Here is a 20,078-nt window from a genome sequence, read left to right as displayed (position 1 = left end):
CCAAGTCCTCTCTTATACACAGAAGATGATTATGGTGCTTGTTCACATATCAGTTGTTAAGTGTGTGATGGGAACATCGGGGTGGTACCTGCTGTTGGGAAACGTCAAGGAGGCTGTGAAATGGATTAACTCTTTCCCTGTCTATGCATGTTTTACTGATAAGTATGTAAATAAGAGGCCTAATATCTTGTTATCATGACCCCCTTGTATGTTCCTCTGACCTGAATACAATATTGTGCAACTCCTCACCTGGAATTCCTAAGTACATAATATGTATACATGGTAATCAACGAGAAACTGAATCAATATAAATGTTAATAGATGTGTGTCTTTTTATTGATTTTTTTTATTAACACACTACTAGAGAATAACATTTTAAGATAATTAAATGCTGAAGCAATTGGATACATGCTCACAGATCCTCAACCTGTAATCCTGGTGGCTCAATAGCAGATATTTGCCATGCTCCCTTCTTTTTTTTAGTCTGTAAATGAGAAATTGCTCCTTCCTGAGATATTTGGGATTTTTAGAGACCTTGTTTTATTTGCTTTGTATTTAGAGCTTAAAGGGTTTTTTTTGGTTTGGAAATGACCCAACAGGACATTCTGAGTTAACACAAAGAATACTGCACAAGCAAGCCTATTATTATTTCATTTCCACTACTGCATCAAAGTAAGGGGAATGACTACCAGCTCTGGAGTATTCAACTGATAATGAATCAACACATATCCCTTGGTACCTTAAACAGATATCAATATCTTTACTTTTAAAATGATAAAAATCTAACATTGTTGTATTCTTTTTTTATATTGTAATCTTGTGTTTCTTTTGAATTATTGAATTGCATTTTACATTCAGTTTGGGTCTCAGTAAAATAATGTAACATTTAGTAATGAAGATGCAGTTCAGAAGTCCAGCACTTGAAACAATAATGGTGAAGACCTCCACGGCCACCATGTATTTCCCCTTGGTGCTGAGATAGGCTGGGATGAAGGAGATCCACACACTACAGAAGACCAGCATGCTGAAGGTAATGTACTGAGCCTCATTAAATATATCTGGAAGCCTTCTGGCCAAAAAGGCTACAACAAGGCTCAAGACAGCCAGAAATCCCATATAACCTAAAGAGATGTAGAAAGCAGTGACAGATCCTTCATTACATTGTAATATTATCTTCCCCACTTCTACCTCTGTATCATGATATGGGAATGGCGGAGAGAAGGACAACCAGAGGACACAGATGAAAACCTCGATGGATGAGCAGATAATCAGAAGACTTTTGGAGAATTGTCTCCCGAGCCACCTCTTCATTGTGGTATCTGGTTTTGTGGCTTTAAAGGCCAAGACCACGGTGATTGTTTTGGCCAAAATTGAAGAAATAGCAACGGTAAAAATGTTCCCAAAAGCCACTTGTCGGAGGAGGCAGGACATCTTGGTTGGACGTCCAATGAATAACAATGGGCAGAGAAAGGATAAAATGAGTGAGAGAAGAAGTAGAAAGCTGAGGTTCTGGTTATTGGCTTTTACAATCGCTGTGTCCTTGTGTTTGATGAATATTCCCAATATAACTGCAGTCAGAAGACAGAAGACCCCAGCGATCACTACAAGAGAGAATCCAAGGGTGTCCTCATAAGACAGGAACTCGATGGTTCTTGGGATGCAGGTGTCTCTTCTCTCATTCGACCATTGATCCTCAGAACACTTCAGACAACTTTCCATATCTATGAAGGTGAAAACGTATGTGAAATATTAATGATTTTTTTTCTTCTTTCTGATTTTCTCTTTTTTTCTTATTAGGTTTTTATTTTTTTTTAAAAAAGTTAATATTTAGTAAATCTAATTTTTCTTGACATTATAAAATACATAAAATAATATTTAGCTTCCATAAAATATACAAAATATATCTGTTTTTTTACCAACTAGCTAAGCCAGAGGAGCTAAAATTCTATATAAAAAATGGGGGATACGAGAGCAGGTAAGTGACTAAGAGCCCTGAACATTAAAGCTTACAATCTATAATAAATAAGTAGTCGGCAGAAGAGGTGAGTAATGAGTAAGAAATGTGTCTGCTGGAGCTTTTAATCAATATAAAAGATTTAAGAAGTGGTCAGGGGGTAAGGTCCCTGTTCATCGGAATATATAATTTATCAGGGTAGATTGTAGAGATGGAGATGATTATGAGCCCTGCACAAAAGAATTTACAATCTATAAGGAATGAGAGGTGAATACAAGACGTATTAAATGAGTAAGTGTCCTGAACATTGGAATGTACAACATGTAAGAAGTAAAGGGGGGGATTCAAGAGGTGGGGGAGGAAAAGGATCATTACCTCTATGAGGAATGAGAAAGAGTTACCGTAGGTGGGGGGATGAGTCAGGCGATCCATTTTCTAGAATTTTTAGATGCCATTGATTAATACTGATTAATATTTTTTTTTTTGCCAACTTTTGGTATGATTTTGTGACATGAAAAAATATAGCCGCTACTGTTAATGACAGGCCAGCTCACAATCTATAATGACTATGTACCGGAGGTTAGGGAAAAAATTATTTAGTCATTGTTGCTAAAGATGAGTGAACCGATTTGGCACAAATCGAATTTGGGCTGAATTACCCAAAAGATTCAGATTCCCTGTAATCCAGGACTTTTAGGGTTCGCGGAGCACAAAATGTTACAATTTTACAGATTATGAGAAAAAAAGAGGAGATAAGGAGATTAAAATAAAAAATACTAAACCCACCACCTCCTCTGCTCTACCATAGTGACGTGTCCCTGCCAGAAGGTGAGATGACGTGTCTGTCACGTGTGATCAATGCAACAAATCACAGGTTTCAGTGGTCACATGGGATGACATAGCTGTCCTTTGTGACTACTGCAGCCTGTGTTTGGAAGACCAGTGGAGGCGGTGAGTATGTTTCTTTTTCTTTTTGTGGAATCACAAGTGCCCAATGGCCCTGTTTGACTCTCTGAGAATTATTCAGACCGAAACGGATTTAGAATATAACATGGTAGAGTTTCAAATTTCTATGACATATTTCCACATGTATTAAAGTATGTAGCAATAGAACATTTGCCAACCCAAAAAATCCTGATAAAGAAAATGCTGAAAAGATTTAGGATGAGATTAGTTGGAGGATATTTGGAGAATGAGGAGGATATTTAGATAAAAATATATTTAAGATTCATATTATCCATGTTTATTTTGAGAAAACAAGAAGAAATTAAAGAGTAAGATGGCTGAGACATTTGGGACATCAACCACAAAAGTTACAGTTGAGTTGGTCAAAACATATATGAGAAGTTAAACAAGTGAAGAAATTGTGTATTTTAAATGTTACATAGTTAGGCCCCAGGCACACTACCATAGAATTCATCCGCAATTACGTTCCGGACCCATTCATTTCTATTGCCCACGGACAACTTTTCGTATCTTTACGGGAAGCTGTCCGTGCCCTAGAAAGGGTCCACAAAAGATAGGACTTGTCCTATTTTTTGCTTTTTACAGACCGTGCTCCCATACTTTATATGGGAGCACGGCCCGCAAATGTGGGTTGCTGTCTGCGGCCGTCAGTGCCGTATTTAGGTTAAATAAAGATACGTCTGTCAATTTCAACCCACATCACCTGTAGGAAAATATTACCTGTCTTGTTGACGATTTCACCCTGTGGACAGGGGACACAATAGAAGCAGCAACTCTGGCGTCCTTCATGGAGGACTTTCCTATATCCCTGTAGACAGTTTGGAGTGCAGACAGATTGTGGAGGCTGGAAAGAGAAGCAGGTTTATAAAAAGTCTGAAACTGCTGTATAACATTGTGTATTGTCCCATTACTGTCGTCAGTTTAGGGGTCTTCTCTTTATATGTTATGGTCATTGTACATTGGGCTATGACATTATTGTGCCTGCTGGGTGATTTTAATACATTGACAAACCCTCATGAAAAGGGACATGAAGAGCTCTCCTTCTCTGGCAGACTGACTGGTGCTAGATCTCTATGGAGCGTACTGGAGCATAGAGGGGTGGCAGATTGGTTGGTACTGGGGCTCTATGCTGTATAGAACGTGGGCAGTTATTTATGTGCTGGACTGGTAAGCAGAATGGTGGTTCGTTCTAATCCGGCTAAGGAAATGTTAAAAAAGGACAGAGAACGTATATTGTTAGTTTTTTTCATGTTTTGGAAGGAGCCAGCATCTGCTGCTGTGGTCAGATCCTGGAGTCACAGTGAATATGACTGGAGACGGGGATCTTCTCCTGTGATGGGTGTGATGGCCACCTGGTCAGAGAGCAATGTTGGGGCCATCCCCCGGGATATAGTTGATATATTTGACTATTAATAAAATAGTTAAGGTACACCTGGATTTTCTGGCTGCTTTATATAGAACCCTCAAACCTTCTTCGGTAGCAGTAACCTTAACCCCTTAAAGATGCTTTGTCACCAGATTATAAGTGCCCTGTCTCCTACATAATCTGATTGGCGCTGTAATGTAGATAACAGCAGTGGTTTTTATTTTGAAAAACGATCATTTTTGAGCAAGTTATGAGCTAGTTTAGATTTATGCTAATGAGTTTCTCAATGGACAACTGGGCGTGTTTTTACTTTTTACCAACTGGGTGTTGTACAGAGAAGTGTATGAGGCTGACCAATCAGTGACTAATCAGTGTCATACACTTCTCATTGTTCCAGCCCAGTGTGATTGTGCAGTGAAAGAAGCTGGGCTGGAACAATGAGAAGTGTATGACACTGATTAGTCACTGATTGGTCAGCGTCATACACTCCTCTGTACAACACCCCGTTGGTAAAAAGTAAAAACACGCCCAGTTGTCCATTGAGAAACTCATTAGCATAAATCTAAACTAGCTCATAACTTGCTCAAAAATGATTGTTTTTCAAAATACAATTTTGCATTACAGCGCCAATCAGATTATGTAGGAGACCGGGCACTTATAATCTGGTGACAGAGCCTCTTTAAGGTCCAGCCTATTAAGACCCGTCTTTTTCTCATCACATTCCAAGAGCCATACATATTTTATTTTTTCCCTTCGATATAGCTGTATGAGAAATTGATTTTTGCAGTACAAGTTCTATTATCCAATGGCCCCATTTTGGTGTACATACAATTTTTTAATTAGCTTTTTTAAAAACAACAAAATTGAAGGGAATGCAAAAAATCGATCACTGGAAAAGGGTATGCACTAATACTAATAAATAACTTATATCTAATATACCTTAAAATAATGAAAAAAGTGGTTAAAAAATATAGTACACACTTGGTTGGATTAGATCCCAGATAGATGGGATTAACTCATAGTCACAATTCCCACACTAATGGGTAGGTTAGGTTTAGGTAAATGATAGGCCTTGTTCACTCTAAGTTTTTGCCGAAATCGCCTCTCGTTGATTACTCGTGGGAAACAAAAGCAACATGCCCTTTCTTCGGGCGTTTCCATTTCTGACCTCTCATTGACATCAATGGGAGGCAGCGAAAGTGTTTTTCGCTGCATTTTTGTACGTGGCGCTCAATGGCCATGGTCGAAAAACGCAGCGAAAACGCAGCGAAAAATGCGACAAAAGACAAAATCGGCCTCAAAATTCCATACGGAATTCTGCCTGCAAATAACTCAGTGCGAACAGTACCTTACAGGTGGACTAGTACTTATAGAGCAGCATTGTAATCATCTAATGCGCGCTCCTTTTTTGCATATCTGGTCCTGCCCCCTGCTCCTTTTCGGCAGCCTGATCAGATGTAGGTGACTGTTATGTGTGGACTGTTACTGCTTGAGCACCCTAATAGTCATCTATTGCGTGCTGCTTCCATGTAGACCTAGTCCTATCCACTGTCCCTTTAAACACAGCCTGATCTCAGATGTCTATATCACTCTCACCAGAGCATTCTAACTGCTGTCGAACCCTAACACATCCCTGCGGACATTACTCAGTCAGACCTAGCCTCTCCAACAGGTTTTATCCTGCATTCAGGGATCTTCAGGGAGAGTTTGGCTTAATCCTAATATTTTACTAGTTTGGCCGCTGCTTTGTACCTGCAATGTAACAAAATCGGAAATAGTAGGATACAGAAATTATATTACGAGCGAGGTGGGAAAGGGACTGATGTGAGTGATTACATGTGGACAGTGTCGCAGAATAAGTTGTCCTACCAAGAAGGTAATATAAAATAATGTATATGTATATGAAATCTACCTGGATAAATTTTGGATCCCAGTGAATATCGCTGTCATTTATTATAAATTGCTGATGACCGTCCACATCATGAAAATATCCAACTTGTCTTGTTTCTCTCGTTGTGTTCAACATAAAATAGTTTAAAATATCAAATCTCACAGGTGAGTTTCCTTTATTGTTAAAGTAAATCAACTCGCCATCAGAAGTGGTGAAATGAACCTTCGTTAAACAGCGGTCGATCTTTGGAGAAAGGTGACATAGGGTAGAAGACAAGTAATTTACAGTCAGATATGAACATTTTATAAAATGCAATCCTTATATTAAAAAATGTATGGGATTATCACATATACAACATATCATACATACAATCACATAGACTATTTAAAAGACGCACTGCAGTTGGTTAAAACTTTCTCTAATCCTATCCATAGGTGCCCTAATCACACGGCCTGATGGTAACAATTCAAACAGACCGTGACTGGAAGTGACTGGTCCTTGAAAATTCTGTTCCCTGCACATGTGCTAGGCTTCCTGTTCCTAAGAGCTTATACTCCTTTATTGACTTCTCCTTGTTCCCACTTATGGTCGTCTTGGAATGTACTCGTATATTCTTAGAAAAATCGATAATCATTTCTTCATTTCTTTTCCACATTCATGACTAGATTACTCTCCCTAGACCACCTCTCCAGATGCTGAATCTCAGATCAAAATAAGGTTTTCTCCTCACAGGTCAATCAGCGTCATGTCGTCTGCATATTTTAGTAGAATGGTCCCCTTATGGCAGGTTTCACAATCCGAGGTGTAATGGGAAAAAAAGTAGGACTCATCCAACACTCCTGTGCTACCCCTAAGGGTGACCTTTTTGCTGACGATAATAAATTGCCAACCCTAACGACCCGATTTCTTTTATTTAAAAAACTTAATAGCCAGTTGCATAATTCCGGTGACATCCTACTTTTTCCAAGCTTACTGTGATGACACCAATGTAATAAAAGCTGAGCTAAAATCCAGGTACAAAACCCCCAAATAATTACAACCGGAATGCAGATCAATTACTATCAGGGCCATCATCAGGACAATACCAGTGGCACTGCCGTATGGGCCCGGCCACAAAAAAAAAAAAAAAAAGGGTCCCGTCTAACAGTTTCTGAATTAAGGGTCTGTGCTTTGGAGGGAGGGAACATAAAGTGGCAGTGTTCTCTGATTATTTATTAATTATCATCAACAATTCACATTCAGCTTCACCACTCATGCAGTCTCTTTTTCAATCTTTTGGATTTATATCAGGTTTTAAAGTTAACATGTCTAAGTCACAGCTCCTGAACATTACACTCCCAGACAAAACAAAGGATAACCTGAAGATTACATCTACCTTTGACTGGTCCAAAAATGTTTTCAACTATTTAGGAATCAACATTTCTTCCATTTAAAAATCCCTATATCAATTAAATTACCTCCCTTTACTAACCCAAATATTAGATTCCTGGTCAATACCTTTCTCATCTTGGATCTGTTGGAAAAATATACAGCTGACTAGCAATGGATGTGGAATCCATCTGCAAACCTTGCCCTCAGAAAGTTCTTTATTTTTTCTATCATGTTATACCCTTAGTAATGGCAGCATCTCCGCTAATCTCACCAGCGTTACCCCTTTCCTGAAACAATGACACAGGACGTGATGGTCCCTAGATCTGGAACAATGAGTGGTAAACTTACAGAACCCCAACTTCATCCTTTTCTGGCACCAGCTGCCCTGCTACTGAGGAAATGTGGACTGCTCTAGGAAAGGACTGCAAACTACCCCTTGGAGTGAACATCTGCTTACGGAACTGTTTGTCATGACACAGCCACACCAACCCCCCATCTACCCTGTGAGCTCTCCAGATACCGGTACCAAGAGACCCCTCCTTGTAGACTACCCTGCCCATACACCCACTTGAGATCATTTCCCAGCACTGCTCCAAAATCTAGACAATAAATCCTAAATCACTGCTATTAAAACTTGCATATGTGTCACATTAGGTACGTGGACCCACTGGGCCGTACCGCCTAAACGGTATGGCAGCAGACCAACAGGACACAGGTCATAGTCTATAGTTCGTATAGGTGTAACTGTGGTAGCTTCAGACAGTAGCGAGGCAGGCTCGGAAGGGACTTTGGCAGCAGGTGGACACCAGGTGTGTTGTAGCAGGAGAGGCATTGTACACAGTGCAGCACGACTCCAACTCAATACAGTACTTGACCAGGATAGCACGGGATACAGGTTAAAGGAACGGGAAACACTGGGAACTGGAAGACACTAGGAGACTATTTGCAGAGACAAACTAAGGTAACGACAACAAAGCTCAGACAAGGCAGGAAGGGGCTGCACTCTTTTTATAGTCCAGGATGCTCATGGGCTAATTTGGCACTTAAACTCAGGTGCGTGCGCTGGCCCTGTAAGAGCGGGCACGAATGTGCGTGCACACCCTAAGGGACCCGGCCAGGGGAAGCGGAAATTAGCGCTGGCGTCTCCTGAGGAGGAGATGGGGGCCAGCGCTCACAGGTCCATGGCTGCGGCCGTCAGGAGGGGAGTGAGCCTGACGGCCGCGGCCATGTGCATGACAGCATCCCCTCTCTTACACCCCTTCCTCTTGGGGCCAGAGAGAGACAGAAACTTCTTCAGAAGGGTAGGAGCATTGACGTTCACCTCTGGCTCCCAGGACCTCTCTTCAGGACCAAACCCCCTCCAATCCACCAAATAAAAGGTTCTTCGACCTACTCTCTTGGTGTCCAGGATCTCCTTAACCTCAAAAGTATCTGATAAAGTGCTGGGAGCCACTGCAGGACTAGGAATCTTGGAGTAGCGGTTCAGGACCACAGGTTTCAGAAGGGAGACATGGAAGGAGTTGGGGATCTTGAGGGTAGGAAGCTTGTAGAAGACAGGATTGATTTGTTGCAAATCTCCAAGGGTCCGAGGAGCCTGGGAGCAAACTTGTATGATGGCACCCTCAGCCGGATATTCTTAGAGGACAGCCAGACCTTAGTGCCTTGAAGAAACTGGGGAGACTCTCGTCTTCTTGTGTCTGCCTTTCTTTTTATGCGGTCGACCGCAAGCAGAATAGAAGATCGGGTCTGCTGCTAAATTTGTAAAAAGTACCTGGATGTAGAGTCAGTTGCAGGTATCTGGGACTTAGTGGGAACAGGGAGAGACATTTGTGGGTGTTGGCTGTAGACAATGAAGAATTGGCTGGAGCCGGTGGACTCACTAGTGTGGTTGTTGTAGGAGAACTCAGCCCAAGGAAGCAGCTGCACCCAGTCATCATGCTGTCTGGAGATAAAGTGTCGTAGATAGTTCTCCATAATATGATTTATTCTCTCGACTTGACCAATGGGCTGGGGATGGTAGGTTGAGGAAAAGTCCAACTTCAGACCGAGGAGTCTGCAGAGGGCTCTCCAGAACTTTGAGGTGAAATGAACCCCCCGATCCGACACAATATGCAGAGGCAAGCCGTGCAGATGGAAGATGTGTTGGATGAAGAGATTGGCCAGTCGGGAAGCAGACGGTCGGCGGTCAGTGAAACAAAATGAGCCATCTTGGAGAATGTACTGCATCCAGCAGAGGGAGGCTGGTCTGTGACAAAGTCCAAAGCAAAATGTTGCCAGGGGGCTTTGGGCACAGGCAGCGGCTGGAGCAGGCCAGCCGGTTTAGGATGAACAACTTGATTTACTGCGCACACCGTGCAGGAGGAGACAAAGTCTGTGATGTCTTTGGGCAGCGTGGGCCACCAAAACTGATGAGCAATCAGGTCTCGGGTCTTACGGGCACCCGCGTGACCTGCCAGTTTGGAACTGTGTCCCCAGTGGAGGATTCTTCTTCTGTCTGCCAGACACACAAAAGTCCTCCCCGGGGGAAGGTCTCTAACTTGCAGAGGGTTGACAGGCATTCTGCAGGACGTATCAATGATATTCTGTGAAGACTCCATAGTGTCCTCTGACTCGAATGACCTGGACAAGGCATCGGCTCTCACATTCATGTTGGCCGGACAGTAGTGGAGCTCAAACTGGAACCGGGCAAAGAACAGCGACCACCTGGCCTGAAGGGGATTCAGTCGTTGGGCCGTTTGGAGATAGGTGAGGTTCTTGTGGTCCATGAATATCAAGATGGGATGAACTGCGCCCTCTAGTAGATGTCTCCACTCCTCCAGAGCCAATTTGATGGCCAGTAACTCCCGATCCCCAATCGAGTAGTTGCGTTCTGTGGAAGAGAAGAGTTTAGAGTAATAGCCACATACCATTGTCTTGCCCTTGGAACCTATCTTGAACAGGAATGCGGATGCACCGACAGAGGAGGCGTCCAGCTCCAACGAGACTCAAGCCTTGAGGGCATTGCCGTTCCAGGACGGCCATTACCTTCTCATGATCCATCTTGAGGCCTTGATCCAAGATGTTGTAGCCCAGGAAGGGTAGGGCATCTTTCTCAAACACGCACTTCTCCAGCTTGGCGTACTGGCGATTCTCCCTTAACCGCAGCAAAACTTGATGGACAAGTCTCTAATGAGTCATTGGATCTGGAGAAAAAATCAAGACGTTATCAAGATAGACCACAACACAGACATAGAGGAGGTCATCGAAAATGTCATTAACAAACTCTTGATAGACCCCGGGAGCATTACACAGGCCAAAGGGCATTACTAGATATTCATAGTGTCTGTCACGGGTGTTAAATGCCGTCTTACATTCGTCACCCCGGCGAATCCGGATAAGGTTGTAAGCCTCATGCATGTCTAGCTTCGAAAAAATCTTGGCTCCTCTTATACAATCAAACAGTTCAGAAATCAATGGCAACGGATATTTCTTTTTTACCGTGATCTGGTTAAGACCCCGGTAGTCGATGCAAGGATGCAGGGAACCATCCTTTTTCTTGACGAAGAAGAACCTGTCTCCTGCCGGGAAGGAAGACTTCCATATGAAGCCCCCTCCAAGTTCTCCTTAACATAGTCCGACATGGACAGAGTCTCTGGCAAGGAGAGAGGATATACCCTACAAAGGGGCAGGGATGCACCAGAAACCAGCTTGATAGGACAATCATATGCCTGGTGTGGGGGCAGTGTCTCCACCTCTTTCTTGCTGAAGACATACGAGAATGTAGAATAATGACAAGGCAATCCTGCCAAGGACTGAGGCAGAGGAGGCAGAGCCAGACTAACCTGTACCAGGCAGCGGTTGAGACAGTCGGAACCCCACTGGAGGACCTCTCCAGATTTCCAGTCCAGGACTGGGGCATGTAGTCGGATCCAGGGATGGTACAGCAGCACAGGGTTGACGGCTTTAGCCAGGACAAAGAACGAGAGGAGCTCGGAATGGAGGGCTCCCACTTGGAGTATCAGCGGCTTGGTCACAGCTACAACCAGGTCTGGCAGAGGTAGTCCGTTCACAGATGCAACCATCAAAGGCCTCTCCAGAGGGGTTGTGGGCAACTGGAGAAGCTCCACCAGGTCTCTTCGAATGAAATTAGCAGCGGATCCAGAGTCCAGATAAGCAAAGACCTGATGCGTTTTTTCGCCAGACGCTATGGTCAAGGGAATGGACAATTTAGACAAAAGTCCTTTTTTACCCAGGGTTTTCTCTCCCACCAACCCTAGGCTCTGGGGCTTTTGGGGGCACAGACACACAAAATGGCCTCCAAGGCCGCAATATGGACAGAGTCCCGAAGTGCGCGTCTGCGTTGTCTCTCCAGGGTACACAGCTTAAACTCTTCCGTCCTTACAGACTCCTTTGGAGAATCAGCATCTGAGGACAGCAGGGGTTGCTGCAAAGTAGTAACCGGGCTAGGGAGTCTTCCCTCCCGTCGAGCTTCTTGGAACCGTTCTCGGATCCTTATATCAATCCGGGTGGCCAGAAGGATAAGGTCATCCAGGGTAGACGGCAGATCTCAGGCAGCAAGCTCGTCCTTAATCTCAGGAGACAGTCCCTGCCAGAATAGAGCCACCAGGGCCGCATTGTTCCACAATAATTCTCCTGCCAGGGTGCGGAAGTGGATGTCGTAATCGCCCATGGAAGTGTCTCCCCGGCGAAGGTTCAGCAAGGAGGCGGCTGCAGACGAGACTCGTCCAGGCTCCTCAAACACAATGCAAAATGTCCGTAGGAACCACTGGAAGTCACGGGTCTCTGGTCCTTGTCTTTCCCAGATAGGGTTCGACCATGCAAGGGCCCTGCCAATGAGGGGAGAGACGATGAAAGCGACCATTGCGCCATCAGTCGAAAATGCCCTTGCATACAAGCTATAGTGGATCTGGCACTGGTTCAAAAATCCCCTGCAGGTCTTCACGTCTCCATCATAGCGGTGAGGTATTGGCAAAGAAAATCAGGGACTGTAAGGAGGTGTAGTCGGAGAATCTGTACTGCTAGGAGGTGTAGGAGGAGTAACGATAGTTCGCACATCCAGATGATATGACATAATGTTTAATGCATGGAGGAGTTGGTCCTGTCGAGACCGGAGGTCTAGCGTATTCGCCCGCATCTCTTGTGACGTTATCATGGTCTTGGATTGACCAGCGGGGTCCATGGCCTGAGCTTACTATCACTTTGGGTACGTGGACCCACTGGGCCGTACCGCCTTAACGGTACAGCAGCCAGCCAACAGGACACAGATCAAAGTCTAGAGTTTGTATACGTGTCCCTGTGGTAGTTTTAGACAGTAGCGAGGCAAGCTTGGAAGGGACTTTAGCAGCAGGCGGACACCAGGCGTGGTGTAGCAGGATAGGCATGGTAGACAGTGCAGCACGACTCCAACTCAATACGGTACTTGACCAGGATAGCACGCAGGGGCATAGATAAAGGCTCATGGGCCCCAATGCAAAAGTTATTAGTGCCCCCCCCCCTGCAAACTCCTCATGGCCGACGGTCCGCAGCTTTCAGCAATGCAGCACTATCAGCCGGGGCGTCACTTAGGCTGGGTTCACACACCCTATTTACGGACGTATTGCATTGAATTACGTCCGAAAATGCGGCTCAAAAGCGTTGGCAAACATCTGCCCATTCATTTGAATGGGTTTTACGATGTTCTGTGCCGACGGTCATTTTTTTTACGCGCCGCTGTCAAAAGGCGGCGTGTAAAAAAGACGCCCGCGTCAAAGAAGTGCCTGTCACTTCTTCAGACGTAAATGGAGCCGTTTTCCATGGACTCCATAGAAAAACAGCTCCATTTAACATCCGTAATGGACGCAGCGAAAGACGCATGCACATGCCTTTACGGCTGAAATTACGGTGCTGTTTTCTCCTGAAAACAGCCCCGTAATTTCAGCCGTTACGGACGCTGCCATGTGAACATACCCTCAGGGCTTAAAATATCAGGGGAAATAGCCCCAATACATATGTGTCCGCCCCCAAAAAAAAGTGTGTATAGGAGACAGCATATCTATAGCACTACGACCCTATAAACTATGGCTAGGATTAGATACATTGGCTCAGCACACAGTATCACACATGATAGGATTAGATACAGTGGCTCAGCAGACAGTATCACACATGATAGGATTAGATACAGTGGCTGAGCAGACAGTATCACACATGATAGGATTAGATGCAGTGGCCCAGCAGACAGTATCACACATGATAGGATTAGATACAATGACTCAGCAGACAATATCACACATGATAGGATTAGATACAGTGGCTCAGCAGACAGTACCACACATGATAGGATTAGATACAGTGGCTGAGCAGACAGTATCACACATGATCGGATTAGATACAGTGGTTCGGAAGACAGTATCACACATGATAGGATTAGATACAGCGGCTCAGCAGACAGTATCACACATGATAGGATTAGATACCAGGCTCAGCAGACAGTATCACACATGATAGGATTAGAGATAGGGCCCAGCAGACAGTATCACACATGATTGAATTAGATATAGGGCCCAGCAGACAGTATCACACATGATAGGATTAGATACAGTGGCTCAGCAGACAGTATCACACATGATTGGATTAGATATAGGGCCCAGCAGATAGTATCACACATGATAGGATTAGATACAGTGGCTCAGCAGACAGTATCACACATGATAGGATTAGATATAGGGCCCAGCAGACAGTATCACACATGATAGGATTAGATACAGTGGCTCAGGAGACAGTATCACACATGATAGGATTAGATACAGTGGCTCAGCAGACAGTATCACACATGATAGGATTAGATATAGGGCCCAGCAGACAGTATCACACATGATAGGATTAGATACAGGGCCCAGCAGACAGTATCACACATGATAGGATTAGATACAGGGCTCAGCAGACAGTATCACACATGATTGGATTAGATACAGGGCTCAGCTCGCTGACATTGCGGCTCCAGCGCTGGACCCAGGAAAGGTAAGAATAATAATTTTGCTTCTTTATGTGTTACTGATTATTTTTGTGTGTTTGTGTTTCTTTACAGGTTCGGTTGTTGGACTTCGGATTTGAGGACTTCAATGACGGCGTTTTTTTTTTATTCTCAATAAAATGGTTAATGAGGGTTGTTTTTTTATTTCAATAAAATATTTTTTCTATGTGCTTGTATCTTTTTAAACTTTATTATCACCGCCTTAGTAATGGCCGCTGGCTGATTGACAACCTCCATTACTAAGGCGGGGCTTAATGTTAGCAGGTGCAGAGGCCAAAACTAACCCCCATTATTACCCCGGTACCCACCGCCACCAGGGGTGCTGGGAAGAGCCGGGTACGAACCAGTACCCGACCATCTGTAGTGACGGGCAGGTACCAGGGCGGCCGCAGGCTGGTAGTATTAGGCTGGGGAAGGCCAAAAACAGTGGCCCTTCTCACCCTGGTAATGCTGCCTGCTGCTGCTGTGTTGTATCTGGCTGGTTATGAAAATTAGGGGGGACCACACATCGTTCTTTCCAATTATTATAATTTTTTTTTTAAATGACGTGGGGTCCCCCCCATTTTTCATAACCAGCCAGATACAATAAAGCAGCAGCAGCCTAGCATTACCAGGGTGGGAAGGGCCACTGTATCTGGCCTTTCCCCTCCTGATACTACCAGCCTGCGGCCGCCCCAGTGGCCGACCATCACTACAGATGGTCAGGTACTGGATTGTACCCGGCTCTTCCCAGCACCCCCGGTGGCGGTGGGTAACGGGGTAATAAAGGGGGTTAGTGTTAGCCTCTGCACCGGCTAACACTAAGCCCCGCCTTAGCAATGGATGCTGTCAATCAGCCGGCGGCCATTACTAAGGCGGTAGTAATATAGTTAAAAAAAAACACAAAGACAGAAAAAATATTTTATTGAAATAAAAAAAAAAACCCACACAACCCTCATTAACCATTTTATTGATAATAAAAAAAAAGCCGTCATCGAAGTAGTCCTGGAATCCGCCGTAGTCCAACGACCGAACCTGTAAGAAAACACACAAAAAAAAAACGATTAGTAACACGTGTATTAGGCTTAGATACAGGGCCCATGTGTGATACTGTCTGTGGGACCCTGTATCTAAGAGCCTACCACAACGTAGGCTTAGATACAGGGTCCAGCAGACAGTAATCTTATACAGTATAAGCTTACTGTGTGCTGGGGCCCTGTATCTAAACCTACAGTGTGGTAGTCTTATATACAGGGCCCATCAGACAGGATCACACATGGGCCATGTATCTAAGCCTACCATGTGATTGGCTTAGATACAGGGCCCAGCAGACAGGATCACACAGTCTGTGATCCTGTCTCATGGGCCCTCTAAGCCTGCTACATCGTAGGCTTTTGTGCAGTCCCTAAACATTGATGGCCTATCCACAGGATAGGCCATCAATAGCTGATGTGTCCGGGGTCCGTCCTCCGGGACCCGCCAATCAGCTGTTTTGAAGGGGCCGCAGCACTCGTACGAGAGCTGCTTCCCCTTCATTTCACTTCTCGCTCACACTGTAAATCGCCGACACCGATTCACAGTGTGACCGGAATGAAGTGACCGGTATGAAGGGGAGCAGCTCTCGTACGAGTGCTGCGGCCCCTTCAAAACAGCTGATTGGTGGGTCCCGGGAGTCGGGACCCCGCCAGTCAGGGCTAATCTTACCTTCCTCTTCAGTCGTGGCGGTAGTTCTGTCGTCTCGATGCTGTGCGCGGCGCATAACGCTGTAACGTCATGCGCTGCACACAGCGCTTGACGTCAGGACCTCCGCTGCGATCCAGAACCAGGGAGGTAAGTACAGTCTGTTACTATACTAACAGGGGCCCGCGGCCCGAGTTGCTATAGTAACTTTTTATTGATGTGTTGCGGGGGGGCTGTGGGCCCCCCCGGCTTCGGGGCCCGGTCGCAATTGCGACCGCTGCGACCCCTATAGCTACGCCTAGTGATAGCACGGGATACAGTTTACAGGTAGCAGGAACGGGAAACACTGGGAGCTGGAAGACACTAGGAGACCATTGGCAAACTAGGGTAACAAAAACAAAGCTCAGACAAGGCAGGGAGGGGCTAGGCCCTTCTTATAGTCCAGGGTGCTTATGGGCTAATTTGGCACTTAAACTCAGGTGCGCGCACTGGCCCTTTAAGAGCCCTTTAAGAGCTACAGGACCCGGCTGAGGAAGCGGAAGTGAGCGTTGGCATCTCCTAAGGAGGAGATGCGGGCCATCACTCACAGATCCATGGCTGCGACCGTCAGGATGTAAGTGAACCTGACGCCCGCGGCCATGCGCATGTGAATATGTGAATCCACACTCAGACAGGATGGCCTGGCCAGTGAGACGATTCCCCTCATCCATCCCCCATCCCTGTGCCTGATAGCATACGCAGACCTTTGTGTCGAGGTGCACTCGCCAGGCCGTCCCTTGGCCAACTTCCCAACAGCTTCAATGGTGTAGTCCAGCTTTTCTCTGTCACCGTGGGATGTCCTCTGGTGGTGATAGAGACCAGGCGAGCCCTAGAAGGTCCAGCGAACACTCGTCTGGTCGCAGGGAGAATGTTTTTGTACCTTTCATGCAACTCATTGGGTACCTCCTTCTACCATCCACGTGGAAGGCCGGGGTTGGGTCCTTCTCAAAGAAACCTTTCTGCACCTCAGCCACTGTGACAAACTTTTCACAAAAATATACTCCCTATTATAGAGAGAATTAAGCAATCTGTACAATTATTAAATACCAATTTATGCAGGTAATATTTATGTTTTTTACATAGAGTTTGTAATGCTCCAAATTGTTTCAATACATTCGGATAAATGTTTTTCCCAGAAAATGGATATTGGTATGTATGGGGTTATGAAACCCCCCTACCCGTTCTGTGGTGTAGCAGAGTCCGTACTATTCCTCCGACTGGGGACTGGTATACCTAATTATCCCTTTTTGTGTCTGGGCAATCGATTTTTGCCTTCTCCCGAAGCATTTCTTTGTGACCGAAATTCTTCAGGCCCATTCAACTGGAGGCTCAGCAAATTATGTTGAGGCAGTATAGAATACAGTTCTTCTGCAGTGGCAGAGATTTCTAACTACACATGTTCCTACAGTGCCGGAATGTGCGCCTATCTCAGCGTCTGACGTCATCGCCCAAATGTGCTTCGATAATCGATACATTTTATAGAGGCATTACCCTCTTATACTAAAGATACCATGAATCTACTACTAAAAAGCAATGATGTCACGGTGGACCATAACAGGATCCTGGCCAGTATCGGTGTAGAGACGCTATAATCCTCAATCCCACATGTAATGGGTTTAAAGGTGGTCGAGTATTTCCTAAACACAAGGTGGATTCACCTACAGCGGCACAATGCCTTCATCATAGAGCAATTGCAATTTGTATTGACAAAAAACAACTTTCTCTTTAATGGTCGCATCTACCACCAACTCAGGGGCACAGCCATGGGTAACTCGTGTGCACCGACATATGCCAACTTGCTCCTGGGTTGGTGGGAGGAGACCATGCTATTTACGGATGAATGCCAACATTTGAACCTTCCGATTCTAATGTGGGCTCGGTACATAGATGACGTGTTCGTCCTATGGAGGGGACCAGAAAGAGAGTTTGTAAACTATGCTAATGCATTAAATGATAATGTCATTGGCCTGAGGTTTACATCTGAATTTGACAACAAAAGTTCACCCTTCTTGGATGTGTGCATCTCCAAGAATGACGGAAGGAAGGCTTGATATCAACTGTATATACCAACCTTCACAAAAAGCCTACTAAGATGGGAGAGTCACCCACTAAAGAAGGGTATAGCGAAGGGGCAGTACTTCAGGCTTAGACGTAATTGTTCTAACAAACAAGAATTTAGGGAAGAAGCAAGGGATCTAAAAACTCCTCGATTCCCCGAGAGAGGTTATCCATTAAAAACCCTTAAAGAGGTCTACGAACATGCAAAAGAAAAGGGAAGAACTCCTTGTCATAAAGAAAAAATAACAGGTTAAGCAACCATTAAGACTAATTGGCACTTTTGACAGATCCAACCAAATAATTAAAGGGATACTCAGAAAACATTGGGGTAGCCTGCAAATGGACCCAGATTTGAAAGAAGCCATATCCCCATGGGCACAGGTCATCTATAGACAAGGAAGAAGTATTGGAGATAGGGTGACACATAGCCAACTGAAAAGTCCCCAAAAAGATCCCTGCTGGTTAGACTATGGCAAAATTAACGGGTGTTACAAGTGCGGACATTGAGAGACCTGTATGGTTGTACAGAATAATAAACAATTCATGAGCTCATATACAGGAAACAATTACAAAATCAAGGACTTTATTAACTGTAGTTCCAAAAATGTAGTTTACAAAATCACATGTAGTTGCCCCTTACACTACACACCACTAGGGAATGGAGAACGGGGTCCTAGAACATTTAGTGGACATTGTGAATGATAGGGACAAACCGGTGGCCAGACATGTACATCTAAATCATGGGGGGGGGGATGCAAAATGGCTCAAATTCACAGCTATCAAATTAATTCACCCATCAACAAGGGGAGGAGACATAGATACAGTGGTTCTCAAAAGAGAGTTTAGATGGATATTTAAATTGGGCTCCTCAGTACCCTACGGAGTAAACGAACAATGAAATTATTGTTGCTTCATCTACATTTTTTTCCGTAGTTTAGAAGATGTACAAAATTGACATAAATGAACAACCCTCGATCGTAGTTTCATATAACTCATTTCAATAATTTTAAAATATTGCGTATCAAAGTGCCATAAATAATTTAAATAATCACCTTATAGGTTAAAATTTACTTCCTTTGCAAAGCCCAAAATCTAAATAAAAAGGTCTTTGTATATAAGGTTTAGAACCACCTGAATAGATACACACTGGGTGGTTACTGCCAAAAAATATCCAATTAAAAATCTATATAAAAATCTATATAAAATAAACAAGACCCATCTGTATGGCCAAAATTAAAAGACTACAAACTAGTTTTTGGTGTAGTCCTCTGACTCTGGTAGAGGGCAATTATGTAGTCACAAGCTGTGTGCAGCATCACATGGTACCTGCTGCCCATGCATGAAACAGACAGGGAAAGCATGATCACAGCAATCTATTAACCCCTAGTAGTTACAAGACTACAAACGCTCATTTGGAGTGCTTTTTTTTTGCCTGTGTTTTTGCATTAGCTTTAACGGCTTAAAAAAATGCAAGGAAAAAAAAGCGTTAAGAAAACACTGTCAAATCAAAATTTGAAAATCAGAAAACAGGCAGATTTTTTCTGCATTACAAAAAAACGCTCTGTGAACAAATACTAATAGTGTAGTGCTTGTTTTTAGCCATTTTTTTTTTCTTTTTCTCAACAATTTTTAGTAGGGGTTCCCTAAGGATTTTTTTTCCAGGTGTACCTCGAGTCAGAAAAGGTTGGGAAACTTTGCACTAATCAGTACTGTAGTCACTGGATGATCTGCAGCGAAATGATGGGTGGCTTAATTTGTATTTTTT

At 44.3% G+C, this 20,078-nt stretch overlaps 1 protein-coding gene across 1 annotated transcript in view; it reads right to left on the bottom strand.

The window, feature by feature from the left end:
- Window positions 1-804: 804 nt before the first annotated feature.
- The window catches only part of LOC142759285 (vomeronasal type-2 receptor 26-like), a 35,752-nt gene continuing 16,478 nt past the window's right edge, over window positions 805-20,078 (bottom strand). Inside the window, exons 5-9 of the mRNA XM_075861299.1 lie at window positions 17,045-17,259; window positions 7,675-7,690; window positions 6,199-6,420; window positions 3,641-3,764; window positions 805-1,721 (exon numbers count right to left, since the gene is read on the bottom strand). Of these exons, the coding sequence (XP_075717414.1) occupies window positions 805-1,721; window positions 3,641-3,764; window positions 6,199-6,420; window positions 7,675-7,690; window positions 17,045-17,259 (1,494 nt within the window). The remainder of the gene's footprint in view (window positions 1,722-3,640; window positions 3,765-6,198; window positions 6,421-7,674; window positions 7,691-17,044; window positions 17,260-20,078) is intronic.

This window comes from Rhinoderma darwinii, chromosome 4, assembly GCF_050947455.1.
Source record: "Rhinoderma darwinii isolate aRhiDar2 chromosome 4, aRhiDar2.hap1, whole genome shotgun sequence".
NCBI classification, from domain to species: Eukaryota; Metazoa; Chordata; class Amphibia; order Anura; family Rhinodermatidae; genus Rhinoderma; species Rhinoderma darwinii.
Note: the sequence above shows the minus strand (reverse complement) of the source record. Positions and strands in the feature narration are given on the sequence as shown.